The sequence below is a fragment of the Mycteria americana genome, chromosome 2 (genome assembly GCF_035582795.1).
Source record: "Mycteria americana isolate JAX WOST 10 ecotype Jacksonville Zoo and Gardens chromosome 2, USCA_MyAme_1.0, whole genome shotgun sequence".
In the NCBI taxonomy this organism is placed as follows: Eukaryota; Metazoa; Chordata; class Aves; order Ciconiiformes; family Ciconiidae; genus Mycteria; species Mycteria americana.
The window spans coordinates 75,939,715-75,958,917 of record NC_134366.1 but is presented as its reverse complement, the minus strand read 5'-3'; the positions used below and the strand labels follow the sequence as shown (position 1 = coordinate 75,958,917).

Genomic DNA, 19,203 nt, shown 5'->3' with positions numbered 1-19,203 from the left:
ATCAGCAAGGGGCCCCGAAACGGGAAGAGCAGGGAAAAACTTAGATTCAGCTGTAGTACTACACACAGGCTACTCTCTCTTGCACTCAGCAGCTCTTCCCACCTCTTAAATCTCCCAGTAGGCACACACTGATGTGAAGACGCATCCTCTGCTGCATGCCTGGAGGGATGGCCCTCCATAAGCACTCCCATCCCCTGGGAAGGAGTAATGTCATGGTGTTGGTTGCCAGGCTCTCTCTGTGTACTTCATACACATGCTGTTCACTGTGAGCCCATATATTCACTTCTCCCTGCCAACACTGATTAAATTACTCTTGTCCTAAACCACCGTGAGAGTTACTTACCCAGAGTAGCATATTACACAGGTGGACTAAATGGTTGCATATGAGCAGTATCTCATACTTTACACTTCAATGTTACTCCTAACTTTAAAAAAGAACTTCGAAATTGTGAGATTACAGTTACTAAATGCAAACTTATTTTTATTAAATAGTTTGTGCAATTAAGATTCAACACCCCAAAGTTTATTCTTGTGTTTTCAATCAGTCCTAAAATTTTAGTCTCAAATACCTAATGATGTAACAACAAAATCGACAAAAAGCCTTCTTCCATTATTTTAAACAAATTATTGTATGTCTGCATGTTTTAATATTATTTTGGAATTATAAAAATTAACCCAGACTGCAAAGCAGCTCACATTTTTGGACAATGTCAGCATTTCATTGCTTTGCTTCCAGCCTAATCAAGTTGCCGTGCTATTTAATGTGCTTACTCTGATCTGGTGAGCATGTCTCCACGGTGACAATGTACTCCCTTGGAAGGCTGGTGCTTCAAGAATGTGATTGATGCAGTCACCGGCTCTAAAATCCAGTGTACCTATTGATATTGAGCTACCGGGCAAGCGTACCTTCTGCCACGTTAAAAGCTAGGCAAATTAACAGTTGTTTTCTAACATGCCCAAAATTAAGAGCTCCCAAGTTTTTCATTTTGGGGGGCTCTCCCATTGTAATAGAAAACCTCTGCAGGTATCTACTGGCACAAGCAACCTCTCCTACTAAGACTCGAGAGAGAAGACTAGGATCAAAGGCCCCCAAGCCTACCACCCAAACAAGGTATTTAAAAAAATAAAAAGCCTGTTTAAGAGCAAACTGCAAGAGGACTGGGGCACTAAGATTTAGAAGTTACTGAAGTTTGGACAAACATGCTATAGTGAAATTTTCTATTTTGGTTTTGCCCAATTGTAATAAATCATCAGATCGTTAAGGCATTGCAGTACTCAAAGAAAACGAACAGTCATGCATTTTGCAGAACAGTTGTTAGAAGAGCCTGAAAACTCAATTTCTGAGATCTCAATTAAACCATCTTTATTTAGGAATCCCTGAAATTCTCTAGCATGTAACTCCCAGAGGCCTGGCTTAATTAGAAAATTGATCATGGGAAAACTTCTTTAAATGTAGGCTCCTAATCATAGCCTTCCTGTTATCACCTTCTGCCAAAGATCTATTGCTCACAGGGAGTTGTTTCTCCTTCCCCCCTTTAGTTCGATATTATTCCACTTGCAATATTTTTAACCTGTAAATAATTATGGAGGGTAAAGGTAACTTAAATGCACTGTAACGGAAGCTATTAAAAAAATTTGATCAGAGGCAGAAAAGACAGTAGAAGTGAAAGCCGTTGTACAACCGCACCGAGATGACACACTCGTATCTACACACTCTGCTGAAAGATACTAATTATGCCTCTGGCAAAGGGCATACAGGCTCCTTCAAAGAAGCTATTTAAAGATAAGAACGCTGCAGACAAACACTTCAGAGATATCTGCACTATTCCCTTCCTTCTTGTGTTGGAAATTCTAGGTCACAATTTAATAAAAAAAAAAAATAAAAAGAAGGATTTTAAAATAATAGAAAGCAGGGGAGCCTTGCCAAGTCTGGTCAGTTAGATGTATTCCAGGGTGCTCAGATATTAATCAACTGTTACAGCTTTTTCATTCTGCTCCGCTTACCTTTTAGGAAGTACTTAGTACATTGTATTATCAAATCAAGAGTTCAAAACACAAACTAATTAAAAATATGTCTAAAGCCCTTAGTATTCTGGATAATGAAACCAAGCAGGTCATCTTGGTTAAATTATCTCACTTTGAAATTACAGGATGCTTAAAAAAAAAAAAAAAGTAAATAAAAGTGATTTGAATCATTAGATTTTCTGACACATAGCAGAAGGCCAGGTAAATGGGACTTCTTTTCCTAAGTATGGGACCTTACGCACATCAAGGGCCTTTATTCCACATTGTCGCATTACAGTACTGCTCCATCACTCACAGAATTCAGCTGCTGCCGCTTAAAATAAACCCCCCAGAGTACTGAAAAGTGAACTTGTAGTGGTGATGGGATTTTTAAATTTCTCTATTTAAAAATAGAAAACGAAAGTACAGTCTGACACAGTGCGACAAATTTACACTGTGCTTCTGACACTGCTGCTGGGTGTGGTGGGACAAGGACAGAGACACGACCACAGAGCTGTTTTCCCACCAGTCCTGGAGAAGACTCCCTTGCCGAAGAAAAGCTTTGATCATGAATGCAGGGACTATATCATCAGAGCATTTTGAAGGACTAGGACCTAAGAGAGTCCCAACTTTAAAAAAAAGAAAAAAAAATTAAAAAATTACACAAACATGGGGATTTACTGTCCTGGATCTTATCACTACTACACTTACTACTAAACCATTTTCAAAGTGCTGAACTTACACCCTGTGAGTGTGCTCTTATTTCCATGTAATTGTATGTCACATTTCATCAAGAAAGTGCAAACAGCCAGGGCTGGACAGACATATCTGGACAGAAGTCAGAACAACCACATGTCCCACCATGCAAGCAATTTTGAATCCTTCAACACTTCAATAAATAACAGCACAGAGGTTCAAAACCAAAACAAAACCCTTCCAAAAAAAATCACGTCTTCCCTACGCAGGGTTTAAGGAAGCTGCTGGCTCTTCCCTCTCCAAGCTCGCTGGGTACCACCAGAAGAACAGCACCAAACCAAGCCTGCCAGTGCCCTGGAAGGCCACTTGTGGGACCTTTCTGGAGTTGGACATACCAGTGGGCTGCTACATGAACGCCCTGCAAGCATATTAAGAAACAGCTTCCACCTCCTTTTTTCCAATGGGCACATCAAAAGAGACAACCACCTGGAGCTAAACCTCCCAAGGGACCAAACGGGCACAATCTCAGGCAGCCAGGACCTCCTGAAGGACACAGCAGTTCAGACACTGAAGCCAGAACCATGCTAATACCGATCTCAACAACCCCACTCCTCCTCCTCCAAGCCACAGCCTCTCTCCTGCTCCTCCACAGAAACACATCCAAGTAGCAGATGTCCAAGAAGATTTCCGTCCCTGTTTTTACTGGCTCTTTTCAGGCTTTACACAGGGGTGATGGAGCAATAAGCTTGTGGAGGTGCTGAAACAGTGAGCTGACAGCTTCCCCTTTCTGCTTTTCTTCAGCCTGTTTAAGCAGACCAAGAACATGCCATGTGTGGCACTCAGAGCAGATTTTTCCCTCGTGGTTTTTAATATAATTGTAATTGGGATCTTGCCGTCTGAATGCACGTGTTGTCTGAAATATATGAGTACTCCTACATGCTGAAGAAATTAGAAATGAATTGCAAGTTCTTAATTGACAGTACAAAACATCAATTATTCTACAGATGAATAACAAAGAAGAAAATTACAGGTGCAAGAGCTAAACAGCCACTGATTAAAATTAAAAAAAAAAAAAACCACAACCCAACAAACCTTCTGAATGAAGCACTGGAATAGGACAAAAGTACCCGTGCTTCCCATGTGCATTGTTAAAGCAGAATGCTAAGAGACAGTAGGAAATAAAAATGGAGATAAGTCACATCCCCACACAGGTTGCCTTTCTTTAAGTGCAAGTGCCTTCAAAGCTATAACTAACACATGCTTAGTTAGCAAGCAGTGGAAACAAGTGTGTGAATGCAGCCATGTGTGCTCACACACATACACACACACACCCCCACCATCTGAATTTTCCCACCAACAACTGTGGCAGTTGGCCCAGATCACAGCAGTGACATGCTGCCAACAGACTGATCAACCTCACAGCAGACTAAATTAGAAATACATTTCCACAGATTAAATTTCAGAGGACTGTGATGCCACTTTAAACTCCATTAGATCCTGCTCCTCACAATCCTTTAAACAAACACAAAAGCTAGCAAACCAGCCCCCTCCATCCCCTCCACCCACCTGCTTTACCAGAAGTCCCAACAGGATGGAGGCTCCATATTGGACCAGAGTCAAGACAGATAAATTAGCAACCAGTCTAAAGCTACCACTAGCCTAAAATCTCACAGGAGAGAAGAAAAAAGAAATCAAATCATGCTGCATTAAGGTGAGAAAGCCTCAGCAGGAAGCTATGGGTGGTGTTGACCAGTGCTGCTCGCAGATGCAACAGAGACCTCAGAACCAGAGAAGGGCAATTCAAACACAAGCTTTGAAGGATTCAATCCACTAAGTAAGACTTTTGCAGACTACCTGTAACAAATGCACACCCTTTCAGCAGGTAATGGGACAAAACAACAGCAAGAGGCATCGTTCCAGCACATCAAAGATGGAGCAGTGACTAGCTAAGGGACAGGGGAGGCACCTGCCAAAAGAGAAACATACCACAAGAGCTAATATGGCAATTGGGAGATTAAACTGAGAGATGCTATCTTCAGTACATGACTTGGGACACAGGGCCATGGAAAATCCCAAGAAAAATGACCACTTAGGTTAAGGTCTCCTTCTGTAGCTTAATCTGGACAGTCAGCTGTACCTCACACAAAGGTCCCCAAGTCTGACATGCTGGCTCGCAGACACACACCAGTGATCCCAGACACACACCACAGAGCTCCAGGCCAGGATCAGGCACCTGTTACTGTGAGATAATTCATGTATCTTGCTGTACAACTTCAGATGCCTCATCTGCACTTGGGTTGCAGAGTGGAGGAGCTCACCTGTTTTAATTATCACCATGGGAACAATCCAGCTCCTGGGGCAGCTAAGAACAACGGCAACCCCTCCACCCACTGTCAGATGAAGAGCCTCACTCAGATAGCACACTAAAGGACAGTGACTAGGTAAAGAAGGGGAATTTCCAACCAGATTTTTCCTCTTACAGGAACAAGTACTCAGGCAAGTTAAGCACTTCTTCAGTTTATAGTCAGACAAAACAAAGGAGGATAGGGAGGACTTAAGAGAGCTAGACAAAAACCCATTCAGGATAACAGAGTGCTAAGCATAAAAGAAATTTCCTTTTGCACTATTACCAGCCTCATTTTATGGTCTTTACAACCACGAACTCGAACGCTCCTGCTGCGGATACAGTCAAATTGCTGAGAGTTGAAATGCACACAATATATTCAAGTGTAGAACCAGTACATTTGTCTAGCTGCTACTTGGTGTGCGGTGCTACGGCTTGTTCTTTGCATGAGACTGTTCCCCTAGGCTGCTGCGAGACTCCTACCTCGAAGACAGAGGAAAGTGAGAAAATCTTCTGTCTTGGGCTTCCTTTTGGAGAGGTCAGAAATCTGAGTGGCGGGAGGGGGTAACAACGGCTCCACTATCTTTATTGGAGTTGTGCTGGGACTGTTTGGCTGGGACTGAGCAAACTTCCTTTGTGCTTGCAGCCTTGGCCTGTGGAAACAAGAGCATATCAGAAGCACGTTAGGCAGTACTTGCAGGAGAGATGTCAGAACATAAAAATTCACCATTTAAAAAAAGGGGTAAAAATGGAAAAAGGAAAAAAAAAAGGAGGAGGAAAAAAGGAGGAGGAGAAGGAGGAGGAGGAGGAGGAAAAAAGAGAAAAAGAAGGAAAAAAGGAAAAAGGGGGGGGGGGGCGGGGGCAGGAAGAGATCTGAATCCATCTCCCACCAATATCATATCCCTACCTGGGTCAATTGCGAAGGCAGTATTTTATTTGCTTTAACCTTTGGTATCTTCTGTGACAATTTGGAAAACCAGAAAGGGAACATCTTGACTATAAAATCTGTGACTACTATTTCATATGTTCCGAGTATTTTCTTGCACATCATACAATTACAGTTTACCGTTCACTTATTTGGAAATTAAATCTGTATTTTGCACCATGAAAATGTCTTTTTTTTAATGTGTTAGTGTTCTTTGCTTCTTGTTTTTAATTAATTTACAAATGAGGTTTATTTTAGCCCCATTAAGGTTTTAATTTATTCCAATCTGCTAGAATCTTATTTACATGGTAAAATATATGTTAATAGATAAAGTATCTATGTTAGAGCCCAGTTCTACAAAAACAAATCAAAACCTTTAGGGAAAGATATTTTTGACAGGGAAAATATCAGGTAAAAGCCATTAGATTTTTGTTCCCTTGTCCACAACCTAGAAGACAGTAAGCAAGGAGGTCCGGGGTGGGGTTAGGTGGTATTTGTGACAAATTTGTAAGAATGAAGGACATGCATGGAGTGAATTTGTCTCAGTCCTGATACTGGGTGATGGACTGACACTCTCTGATAAGTTTTAGAGCATGCCCGGGTACAGCTGTAAGAAATGAACAGATGCAGGTGGTTTTGGCAGTCAGGCTGCAAATTATTTCAAGCCTATCTGAAGGCTCTGATTAACTGCTAGGTGGCAATGAATATGATTTTCTTTAATATGTCTAGAACGCAAATTGGTATTAGGGAAAGCGCTTTGGGGCAGGACAGATACCCAGAGGGGGTCTCACTGGGAACCTGGCTCGGCTCAGCATTTAAGAACATGCTAATTTCTCACTTAAGCAACCGGGATTCTAATTATGATCTTTATTACAGCTTCAAAAAAGGAGAGAAGCTACTGAAAGAACTTAAAACCTCATTGAGAAAGGATGCAATTTTATGTCATTTTCTTCCCTAATAGCAGAATATTTACATAATGTCAAGCTGAAACATGTATCAAATAACACTGAAGGAAAAGCCAGGTCTTGTCACTCCACAGCAGGCTTGACTGTTATGACTTAAGGAAAGCACAGTTATCATTCAACGTGGATGAAACACGTAATTGGCAAACCTCTTCTTTTTCACGGATATTAAACTTGAACAGTTGGGTAAGAAGAGGTTTGTTATTGTATTTTAAAATTCCACAATTTTGTGGCTAAAATAGAAGAAAAAAAATTGAAAATCCCAGCAGTGTTTGTATATGTATACACACATCCCCTAATGACAACAGAGAACAAAAGTAACATTCTCCTATTAAATTTCAAAATTACAAAAATTACAAAAGTAATTTTCTCCCTAAACTCTGCATAAAATTGTCCATGTCTTCACCATCCAACCCCCACGTCCCCAAACAACAAAAATCATCAGCCATTCTTACTGCTTATTTTCATCTCCTTACTGGAAAATATAACATGGTGTTGATAATTTTTTTTATCATGGTGCTTATAATTTGTAAATTGGAACTAAAAGACTATTGAACACAAACATTTCCTCGTATCTATGAGCAATTATCTTTCCAGAATGAAGGTCTTGTATAGATCTGCCTGTATATCCCCAAAATTACTCAGATTGCCTTGCAAAGCCCATCTGCTTGAAGGAATAGGAGGACTCCCTTGCAGGGTGAATGGGATTTTAATTTCAACCAACTACATTTCTATCACCAAAACCACACATGCGGCCAGAGAAAAACGCTTTGTGTTAGCTTCTGTTCTGCACAAAACTTAGGCTCTGTCATCTGCACAGCGATTTTTTCCCCATCGATGTGCTTCCTCAGCTGCGCTGTTAAAAACATACACTAGCCACTCACCGCATCTCTGAAACTATCTGCTCAAATCTCATGTGATCAAAGCAAGCAGCAGGGAGGACTCCACAACCACCACCACGCCAAAAAGTAGAAGGTTAAGCCTGTATCATGGTTCAAAATTAACCCTCTGCAGTAAGGATCGGCCATGGCTATTTGCAGCATTCCTATTATCGGTCCCTAGAGCATTGAAAGAGGATTAGGAAATGATTTGTAAGTTCAGCATAGACGTGAAATGAATTAGTGAATTGGAAGTACTTTTGGTTCGGTCTGTCTTTGAAAATACACTCTCCACTAGCCGTCCTTCCCCAGTACAAACAACTCCCTGTTCGTTTTGCTTGCCCAATTCTCACAGGGCACGTAGCCTGGCCTGGCAGCGTCACCGGCTCTTCACTACCCACCATGCTCCCTCGGGGGCCCTTCGTTTCAGCAAGGACAGTGCAAATGCCAGATCTTCCCTCCATCCAACTTCAGGCTACAACTGTGGACTTTTGCCGCTTCCCCGAGGAGGCTGTGGAGACTTGTTGCTATATGGTCAGATGTGTCTGACATGCTTCTCCTCTCACACCTCTGTTGATGTTTGCTGTACTTCCTCCTGCTTGGTTTGAGCTCACCAGTGCCACAAAAACAGGTCTGCACCTTATGAAATATCCATTTTTTATTAAAACCCTGAGCAGTTACAGGTCATAAGCATCACCAATTCAATTTATGAAACCTAGTAGATGAAGGCACCCTTTTGTGACTGCAGCATCCTTCAGGTTTCTGCAACAACTACTGTTCTTTGCGTGGATAGGCATGTGCTCCACAGGCTTCTACTTCAAACAATGCCTGAGGGTGTACAGAGTGAGCCATGAACAAGAAACAAGCTATTCTGTAGCTACAACACACTGGGATGAAGCATCAAGGTTAGGAAACAAAAGCCAAGCTTTTAAGTAACCTTTGCTCCAGATTTGTGTAAAGATGACCAGTTTCAAAGGTGGGCCAGCAAAGGAAAAACATACACATTTCAAAACACGGGCAACAACTTAAAACTGTTTCCTCGTGAAGGAGTGTATGCATCTTAATAACCTCATATGTCCCCATGAAAACCTCTAGAAGCATAAAACCAATTATTTCGGGTACGGTTTCACATTACACTTAATCCAATATAAGTGTGAAGCTGCTGCCAAAAAAGGAGGTACCCCCCCTCCACTACGATTACATGAGATGAAGCATAGCAGCCCGTTGTACTCACACACCACTTCTGAGCAAGGCAGAAAAGGAAAGGAAGTGATAAAAGTGCTCAGAAAGACATTTTGTGTCTGTGATGTTGTCTATCTAGACTTTAGTAAAGCCTTTGACACCGTTTCCCACAGCATTCTCCTGGAGAAACTGCCTGCTCATGGCTTGGACAATCATACTCTTCACTGGGTAAAAAACTGGCTGGATGGCCAGGCCCAGAGAGCTGTGGTGAATGGAGTTTACTCCAGTTGGCGGCCAGTCACAAGTGGTGTTCCCCAGGGCTCTGTGTTGGGGCCAGTTCTGTTTAATATCTTTATCAATGATCTGGATGAGGGGATCAAGTGCACCCTCAGTAAGTTTGCAGATGACACGAAGTTGTGTGGGAGTGTTGATCTGCTTGAGGGTAGGAAGGCTCTACAGAGGGATCTGGACAGGCTGGATCGATGGGCTGAGGCCAATTGTATGAGGTTCAACAAGGCCAAGTGCAAGGTCCTGCACTTGGGTCACAACAACCCCATGCAATGCTACAGGCCTGGGGAAGAGTGGCTGGAAAGCTGCCTGGCAGAGAAGGACCTGGGGGTGTTGATCAACAGCCAGCTGAATATGAGCCAGCAGTGTGCCCAGGAGGCCAAGAAGGCCAACAGCATCCTGGCTTGTATCAGGAATAGCGTGGCCAGCAGGAGTAGGGAAGTGATTGTCCCCCTGTACTCGGCACTGGTGAGGCCGCACCTCAAATACTGTGTTCAGTTTTGGGCCCCTCACTACAAGAGAGACATTGAGGGGCTGGAGCGTGTCCAGAGAAGGGCAAGGAAGCTGGTGCAGGGTCTGGAGCACAAGTCTTGTGAGGAGCGGCTGAGGGAACTGGGGTTGTTTAGCCTGGAGAAAAGGAGGCTGAGGGGAGACCTTATCACTCTCTACAACTACCTGAAAGGAGGTTGTAGCGAGGTGGGGGTCGGTCTCTTTTCCCAAGTAACAAGCCATAGGACGAGAGGCAACAGCCTCAAGTTGCGCCATGGGAGGTTTAGATTGGATATTAAGAAAAACTTATTCACCAAAAGGATTGTCAAGCATCAGAACAGGCTGCCCAGGGAAGTGGTTGAGTCACCACCCCTGGAGGTATTTGAAAGATGTGTAGATGTGGTGCTTAGGGACATGGTTTAGTGGTGGACTTGGCAGTGTTTGGTTAACGGTTGGACTTGATGATCTTAAAGGTCTTTTCCAACCTAAATGATTCTATGATTCTATAAACACACAAAGCCACAGTGTGGCTTTGCTGTTTGCTTATTAATGCAACGATTTCTGCTGGAATTATCTATTTAGTGTGCAACAGGTACGAGTGGCAAAAAGAACAACAATAATCCTGTTTGCGTCCTCAAAATAAATTGCTTGCTCCGTCCTCATGAAAAGGGTATACACTACGTAAGACTTGCAAATACGCAAACAGAAAAAACACTTTGCAAGAAGGAAAAGGATGAGGGAAGAACTCAAAATAATACCACATCTAAACATCATGGAAACACCCAACACAGCCAGAAATATCCAGACTTTTTAAAAATAAATAGTAATTAACCTTCTCTCAACAGAATGTTGTTTTCTTTCTACTGCTTTTGAGAGACTTTAAACACCTACCTATGACATGAAGTTCAAAAAAGTCTCAGCCTGAGGAAGCCTCACCTCCTTTTGGTATACTTCTCTTCTACTGAACTTACTGTTTAGGTCCGAGACAGCTAATTATGGCCAGAGACTACAACTCCACAACAAAAATATCCTGAGTGTACAAACTCAGACTAGGCTACAAAACATTTCTCTCCAACGCACAATATACTTTTTGAAGCTTTTCTAGACTGGAATTTATTTTTAGTTGAATATTTTAAGCAAATTGCATTCTTTATAATCAAAACACTACAGTTTGTGTTAGCTAAAAATACTTCAGAAATGTCTTTTAAAATAGAATATCCTAGCACCATTCTTTCAGCTTGTAGAAAAGGATATGTTTAGGAAGAAAACACCTACTACACAAAGGCGGTCTTTGCAAAGCAAAGCAAAGCTCAGGCTAGTAATACCAGTCTGTGTTAAATTTAGTAAATGTTAATACTCTAGATAACAGTGCATGCTGTGTTAGCTACAAACCAAGTATTAAATTATCAGTATGCGAGATTTACTTGTACATCGGTAAAAAAATCTATTTTCAGTTTATTACTCCATAACTCCTAAGTGAAAGCAAAGCACAAGTACTATAAAACATACACAAAGAACAATATGCACAATTGAATTGATAATATATATGTATTCATACTAATCTATTTATAGTAAATTCTGGGGTTGAGACGCTGATCTCATACCTAAGCATCTCAACTGGGAAGAGATCTGCAAAACAAACTTTTTCAAATGTTGTCTAATCTCCAGCAATCTGCAGGTTTTCACAAAACTTCCTGCTTGTTATGTACTACAATGTTTGCTTGCTGTTTGGTCTCACAACCTTTCACTTACTCCTTGAACTTCACTTTTGCCTTCGTTGTTTCCTGCTTTTCTGTAGCCTGACATTTATGTCCTTTTTCTTTATAATGGCACCACTAGAGTTAGATTTCCAAACTCCATAGGAACCACAGTTTAAGCAGCTGCTTGAGTGTCACAGTTTTGTGATTAATTCCCATTTCCCTTTTCAATGCAGTGTGTTTTTCACTTTCTGAGCTGCTAGTGAGCACCCTGCAGGCTAAAGTGAAGGAAAGCCTCTGTCTTTCTAAAAGCAGCGTCGGTATTTGGTTACTTTGCTTTTGTTGCTTCTCCTCCTGAGAAACTGCAATGTAAGTATTTGTAGATATTTACTTTTATCACATTAAAATCGCTACTACTAACTAGCAGCGATGAGCTGGTATTAGTTTTGACCAAACACTGCACAGATAGTTAGGAATACAGACTCGCTTACTACCTGATCTAAGGCTAGCTGTTGAGGAACCATCCTCTATCAAAACACATCTTTAAACGGGGAAAGTTTGGGTTTCCTGTTATTGCTCAGTTAGGCTTTGCAGTTCCTGGATCTCTTTCAGCATTATGCCTCTCAGTCTGGGCAGCAGAAATTCAGTGCACCGTATATTTACTTTTTTCCATTCAGGGGTTTGTCCTCGCACGGATACAGCTGAGCTAAGTTCTGCAGGACCTTTCCCATATTGCCCTCTCAACCTGACCATCCCACACAGCTACACATGATCACAGCTGAGCATTACAGCTGTCCTTCCATCAGCCACTAGTACCCATTACAGGGAAGGCTCTGGCACAGACGGGCTCTCTACCTCACCGACTTTTGCTTTTGTGCTGACCATTCTGTGCTAATACCATTATAGTTTCCCCTCTGCCGTGTACCTGGATTATTTATTTCCTTACTATGACACTTTGCTGGCTTGGCAAAATAGTTATTTCTGAGTTGTACTTGTCCCTATTCCTAATCTAGATCAGTTTTGAAGCGCACCATCTTTTGTTCTCATCAGAACCAACATACAATTTACACGTTCGGTTTAATTCCACTGTACAACATGACACTCGGTCTAGCACACAACATGCCTGTATGCAAAGATTCGTTAGTGTGTGCAGATTCATTTATTAAGGTAAACGTATCTGAAAGTGATAGGCTGTAGAGATGTTCTAACCTAATTTAAAAAACAAACAAACAAAAACCCCAAACCAAAACAAAAAAAAGCCCCACCAAAAAAAAAGTCATTTAGGCTTTAATAGCCAGGTGTCTGCTGCAGATCAGATGATATCAAGTGTGTAATTTAGAGCTCAGAATCAACCATGTGACAGGCACTTCTAGGCAAGCCCAAGGTGAGCATGCAAAACTTGGTGCTGGAGGTATCATTCTTCACGGGACAACCAGGAAATCCTTATCACTATCGCATACACCAGCGGGAAGCATGGCTAAATTACATTTCACCCTTTCACTCCTGAGAACAAGCCCCAGACTTTCACTCCAAATAGTAACCTTCTAGAGGATCACCAGTTCATGAGAACAGGGCTCCAGAATTCAAACCAACAAGTTGTCTGCATCAACACTGCCAAAACTTAAATGAAACAAATCTGTTTCTCCCAACTGTGAGAGTAAACATTACCTGGATAAGCAAAAGAAGTGGAGGAAAAAATTGCCCTCAGAATACAAGGAGATCTTGTTGGCCCTCCCTGGAGCACACTTGAGTGCAAGCGTTTGCTCTAGTAGTACTAGGCAGCGTTTCTCTCTGCATGTATTCACATACCACTGCAACTACTGTGACCCAAGTTACAGCATCAGGTGAATAAACGGCATCACACCAAGAGCAGAAAGCAGGTGTACAAAGGAGTCCTTTGAACTGTATTTCCTCTCCCACATCCCCCTAAGCTTCTGGGGTAGTATCTTCTGCCTCTATCAATGGTATCTTTTGCCCATTTCAACATCATGCCTGCTCAGTCGCTACTAACAGCAAGTTTGCAGTAGCGGAAATCAAGATTCAACCATCATCTGTATCTCCACACCTGTTTGTACCAGGAAGGAACTAGGGGGCGAGAGACCTGGTCACTCCCATCCATGCGGACACCAAGTGCAGGTAACCATTGCAAAGCATGTGGTCACTCTAAGACATGAATCCTTCAAAATGATTTGCAAGATCATGTAATCCAAGACACAACCCAGACCTGTACTACTAGGTAAGAGTATAATTCTTAATCCTGTCATCTGATTAGAAGAATCTGGGTTAATTTTCAGTAAATGAAACATTCCAGTAAGGTTGAATGCAACAATTTTCAGAAGTTATTTTTACTGAGCCCTTTATTCACTCAATCCTTTTTACCTTCTGTGGCCCAGAAATTTAAAATTGGGCCTAAATGAACAACATGATTTTAAACCAGCCTTAAATTCTCAAGTGAACAAATCAAAGTAAAATACTAAGCTCATCTCCATTCAGTCCTTGATTGTTGAGCCTAACAGGACATGTTTCTATAAATAACACTTCTTGCTCTAAAACTTTAGCCACAATTAATGGATGCACATTTTCCTTTGGGTTTTTTTGGTTTGTGTTTGTTTTAAATGGGAAACAGTCGGTTTCTGAGAACCTCCTCCCCTGCAAACAATGGAAAGGTGCTTGGGAATGACATTTAATGAATGATAATTGAGCTAACCCATATGCTTAATGACTAGTTCAAAGTACAGCTTAAACTTGTTTGCTAAAAACTGCTCAAGTTATCATTAATTCTGGAATCACCTGTTTTTCCTGACCATGCTCACTGATCACAAAAAGGTATTTGCAGTCTCCAAAACAGCCTCACTTCATGCAGTTCAGCAGAGATACTTATACCCACTAAGTGAAATAGCTGGCTGTTAAAACAACATACAAGAGAGCCTTGGGCAAAGTGGGAGTTCTCAAAAGACGCCGGACACTGTTTACCACCCCCCACCACATTAACTGTAGAGGAACTGGACAACTCCAGCCACCATATACAAGCCTCATATATACTCCACCTCGCATATACAAGCAGCCACAATGCCATAAGGACACAGACCTTGCCTGCTAGACTGAGGCCCCTACTAGATGGTATAGAAGTTGTTGTAGAAAACGAACACTGCATTCAGGTTTCAGCTATGGATCCAGGCAGTTCAGGTGTTTCAGTGGTCTAGATAACCTTGACAGGGATGAATCACACTGGGTACTAAATGCCCTGGGTTTTTGTTTTGAAACACTCATGGTGGCCAGGGACTTCTGATGCTACGCTGATGTAGCAGTAGGATTTCCCAGTGTGAACTTGAGTTCCCTCCATAGACCTCAGGATACACAGAAGCAAGGAGGAACAAGAAACAACCCCCCAAAATGAAAGCGTAATTAGTCAAGCTTGCAGCCCTTCTCCAGGAGCATGGGTCTCCTCTCATCCTACTGCTGGAACTGATTTTAGTTGGACCCGACACAAGAACAGTCCATGTGTATGCAATTTGCATCACTGCCCTGTACACAGAGTTGCAAGCTCTCTTGTCATGCTCAAACCAAAACAGGACCCTGAGTTATCAAGGCGCAACTCCAGCACAATACAATTATGAAACCACACATCTACCTTCAAGCATCTTAGCAATGGGATGCTTCCAGCCCAGCCTCCAGCAGCCGGAGAAAGGTTAATTTAGATTTAAGTACATTAATTAGCACCAAATACTCAAACACTTCCACCCATCCCATGTGCTGGTGGCTGTAGCAAGTATAGGAGGGTTTATCAGCTGCTGCCCAGGGAGTAGGAGCAGTGGGAGCATGACCAAATGAGGATATGACAGCTGAATGAAGCTCCGAAGAAGCTGTTTTCCTACAGTTAGCTGCCTTTGTCATCAGATCACACTATAGCAACTGTCCTACAGACTGTCCATAAATCCCGGTCCAAAGGCTTATTCCTCTGTAAGTGTAGGATCTGGAGAGTCTATTTCAGGAAGACAAAGGCTCTTTTTTAAATCCACTTTCTCCAGGGTTGTCCCACCTGAGACTGGACAGGAATTTTTTCTCCTCCATACAGGCATGTGGTGAGCCATACATGGCAATAGATGGCAGAAGAGATCCTTCTGAATACTGGATACAGGTGGTGCCACCCTTCCTTTGTCCTGTAATAGTTCTTAAAAATTCCCATTTTGGAGTAGCTTCATTTCTAGTCTAAGAACATGAGCACAGGTACTTTAACCTTTGACTGCTATGGGTTGTACTCCAGCTGTGTCTACCCTGCAACCACATTGCAGGTTGCATAAAGCCACCCAGGCTAAGCCTTCAAATGCATCAGTCCACATGGGAATCCAACAACAATGGTGCAGACACTTCACTGTGGGTCCTACAAACACTCCTCCCAAGGTCCTGGTTATTGCTGACACCCTTGCCACCACAGCCAACAGCATTCAACTGGGCCAGATCAGATATGCTCACACAAGCTACAAATGTGCATAGTAATGCAAAGCATCCCTACTGAGAAGGGACAAGAAATAGGAATGTATTGCAGCAGTCCATTTTGGAGGGGGCTGTGTCCTGGGTACATCTCTTTCCTTGCTGTTCTTTGGGCTATGCATGCTGCAGAGATTGTTCACCGGAGACAGTTTATGATAATAGAAAAGACAAGTTGACTCTTTGGGACTAAGCTACAGTGGGAGTCACCACATTAGTGCGGATCAGTACTGACTGCCCTTTGATGAGTACTTATTTCAGCAGTACTGTCAGCTTCAAGAGCTTCTGACTCCTCCCCAAACTCCCTCCTGTGCACACCTTGCTTCTGCTCCTGCGTCATGCTCTGGAGCCATTCTTCTTCTGCAGCGTTTCTCATCTCCATCTGCTACTTGGTTCTCTTCACCAGAGCGCCCCACAAGCTGCTTACCAAGCGCAGCTGAGCACAGGTACCTACAGAAGCGCTCAGCAAATGGAGACTTGAGTTACCAGTTCCCGCATCCAGAAATGGGGGCTCCCCCTCTTTTCGGGTAGCGTGACCCAAAACTCCTACTTCTCAGCTTGAGCCAAACCCACCACCCCATACCAGCAAGTTTCACAGGAAGAACATCACCAAGGAGTGACTTTAGGCTAGGCCTGCCATTTGATGCCATGCTGTTGCACAGAGAAGAGCATCACCACATGCCAGAAAATTAAAATGCAAAACCACGGCAACAGAAAAAAAAAAAAATTAAGGAACTCGTTCACATTTGCTTGTTTTTTAATGATCACTAGCCGATGTCTGAGCGAGTATTACGTCCTGACAAAACTTTTCTTCACGGAGAAAACCACAAAAATAAAATTATTTTTTTCACAGGAAACCCTGTCCCACGTGCTGGAAGCAAACAAGGTGAACTCCACGCTAACAAACACCCTCCACACTGGAAGATGTGATTTCCTGTTCACTCCCACGGTCTCCACCTACTGGCACAGAACAGGCAACGTCCTGCTGCCTGGACTCGCTGCAGGTGGAAGAACGAAGCAATCCTCCTAGTCTTCTGATATTCAGTAAAGCCAGTGGGGAAGCCTAGGGGTGCAAAATGGTCTCCCCTTTCACTTCACCCGCTCTGCAACACCATCCTTCTGTCTGCATTGGATTACATGTAACAGGGACCTTGTTATCTACCACAGATGCTTTTTTCAAAAGCCTTTTAGGCCCTACAAAAAGATTTCCCACCCTGTGGAAGAGAGCCTACAGAATGTTAAAACCTGCCCATTTTTGTATGAGCAGGTTTCCCCCCTATTTAACTGCAGAAGTCCAAGCTACTTTTAGCACGACACACCGTGCAACTTCAATATTCTTCTAGTATAATTTTCAGTGTTCTCAGACATCTGAGGGACATCTGCAAAACCTGTTTAGTTCCCAGTTCCCAACCAGGAGACATTAAACAAAACCAGCACAGTTCAGATGACAGCGCTTCCCACTGCCTTACTCATGCAACGCTCTCCGACACTACCCGAAACCCCGGTTCCTGATAAATTCAGTGCTGTTCTTTCTTATAATCCTCTTCAAAACAGTTGCAAATTCAGGCAGAATGGTGAATGATATGCCAAATACCACCAAACATATCAGCAGCTCCCTCCCTAGTAATTTGACCAACTGCTAAAACTCAAGAGGATGCAAGATCAAAGCTGTGCGACTGAAGGAAAATTCTCTTTTCGCTTTGAGCAGCCTTTTCTCTGCAACTGTGCTTTAAAAAAAAAAAAAAAAAAAGTTATTTTACAGATCATTTCACTCTTGTTTTCCAATCTCAGAAAAACATGCATACCTCAACTCTTGCAATCTTTCACCTTTGCCCTAAAAGCAACTTGCACTACCCAGAAAGCCAGAGATTACTTCTGGCAGAGATATCAGAACTAACAGTGTATGGATCATTTTAGCCATCGTCTGAATGGCTGAAAAACTTCCTGTTCAATTAAGTCCTCCATTAATCCCTACCATTTGAATAAAATTTTCTGTCTGCTGGCAGGAAGTGATAAAAGTCACACAGTCAGTAGTTTGTGGGCATTTTAACCTCTTGCCAAGGTTGCAGCTTGCAATTTAACCACACCTGAAACCAGATATCTGCACTTCCCATGGGGCTGGCCTTTCGAAGGCTCCTCTACCATCTGGCTATTACCAGGGACTCAACATTTCTCTTGTAAAACTACAACATTTAGACGCACAGCAAGAAAAAAAAAAATAAAGAAAAGACACAAGACATCCTGTATCTGCTGCACAGACTTTATTCTGATAAGCAGCAAAGTGATCACTTTTGCATAAAACACCCATCAATCACATTCACCATCTTGCCAAAAAGGATTACTAAATAGAAACACACGAGTGAGCTATTGAGGGGAAAAAATAAAATTAAAATCAGTATATTGCATTATGTTAAACCTATACTACTCTTATATAATTCTGAAGATAAAAGACAAACTTTAGCAGGTGCTATCTCCACTTTTTGGTCTCTTCTCTTTTCCTACGTCATAGTAATTTTTTGCATTAAGTTTCTCTTGGAAGCAAACGCCGACCCTCTCCAGGCTTCCTCCCCAGGAGTCAAACAGCCCATTCTTGCAAGTCAATCAGGCAGATGCAGTCAATTGTCCCAGTAACTCTGTTCATGCCTTCTTTCAAGCCATGCCACATCCTGCTACCAGTCAAACTGGCCTGAAAAGGAAAGGGGCCATTCACCCCACACCTCTTCTTTGAGGGACGCTAAATCCTATGAGAGGGGGCTGGCTGGATTGCCAGAGCATGCTGTCTTTCTCTTCCTCCTGAATGCCAGATAAAGTAGTTGGGAACTAATGATATGGATGGAAACTATGGTAACAACTTCAGTGCCACCACAATCTATAGCCTTCCCTGCAGACTTTCTTTCTTTACCTGCAGTAGTAAGTATTGAATACTCTCTTGCTTCTTGCCACATGTGTCACGCTCTCCCACCCTGGGAGACTCTAGTAAAAAGATAAGGTGCATATCGAACTCGCTTTTGTACCAGGTAATCATAGTAAAAACACACACACACACACACACACAAGCTGTGCATACACACCACAGATTTGTCCGGGAAATGACAAAAATACAGTCCCTCTGAGAAGACTTTTTTCACAGAAGAGTGAGATTTATCAATGCTTCATCTTCCCTAACACCCTCCTTACTTTTACTCTTAGGATATGGTGGTACGTGCGCAGCAGGATGCCTGACATTTGATGGTACAACCCAGACAAACTA

General features: G+C 42.5%; 1 protein-coding gene across 9 annotated transcripts in view; it reads right to left on the bottom strand.

Annotated features, from left to right (window-relative positions):
• JARID2 (jumonji and AT-rich interaction domain containing 2) overlaps positions 1–19,203 on the bottom strand; it is a 228,194-nt gene that overhangs the window by 60,303 nt on the left and 148,688 nt on the right. For all 9 annotated transcript variants that reach the window (XR_012774336.1, XR_012774337.1, XM_075493800.1 and 6 more), the window contains one exon: positions 5,528–5,697. Coding sequence is in view for 5 of the 9 variants with exons in the window: in XM_075493795.1 (XP_075349910.1) it covers positions 5,528–5,697 (170 nt within the window). In the remaining 4 variants the exon portion in view is untranslated. The remainder of the gene's footprint in view (positions 1–5,527; positions 5,698–19,203) is intronic.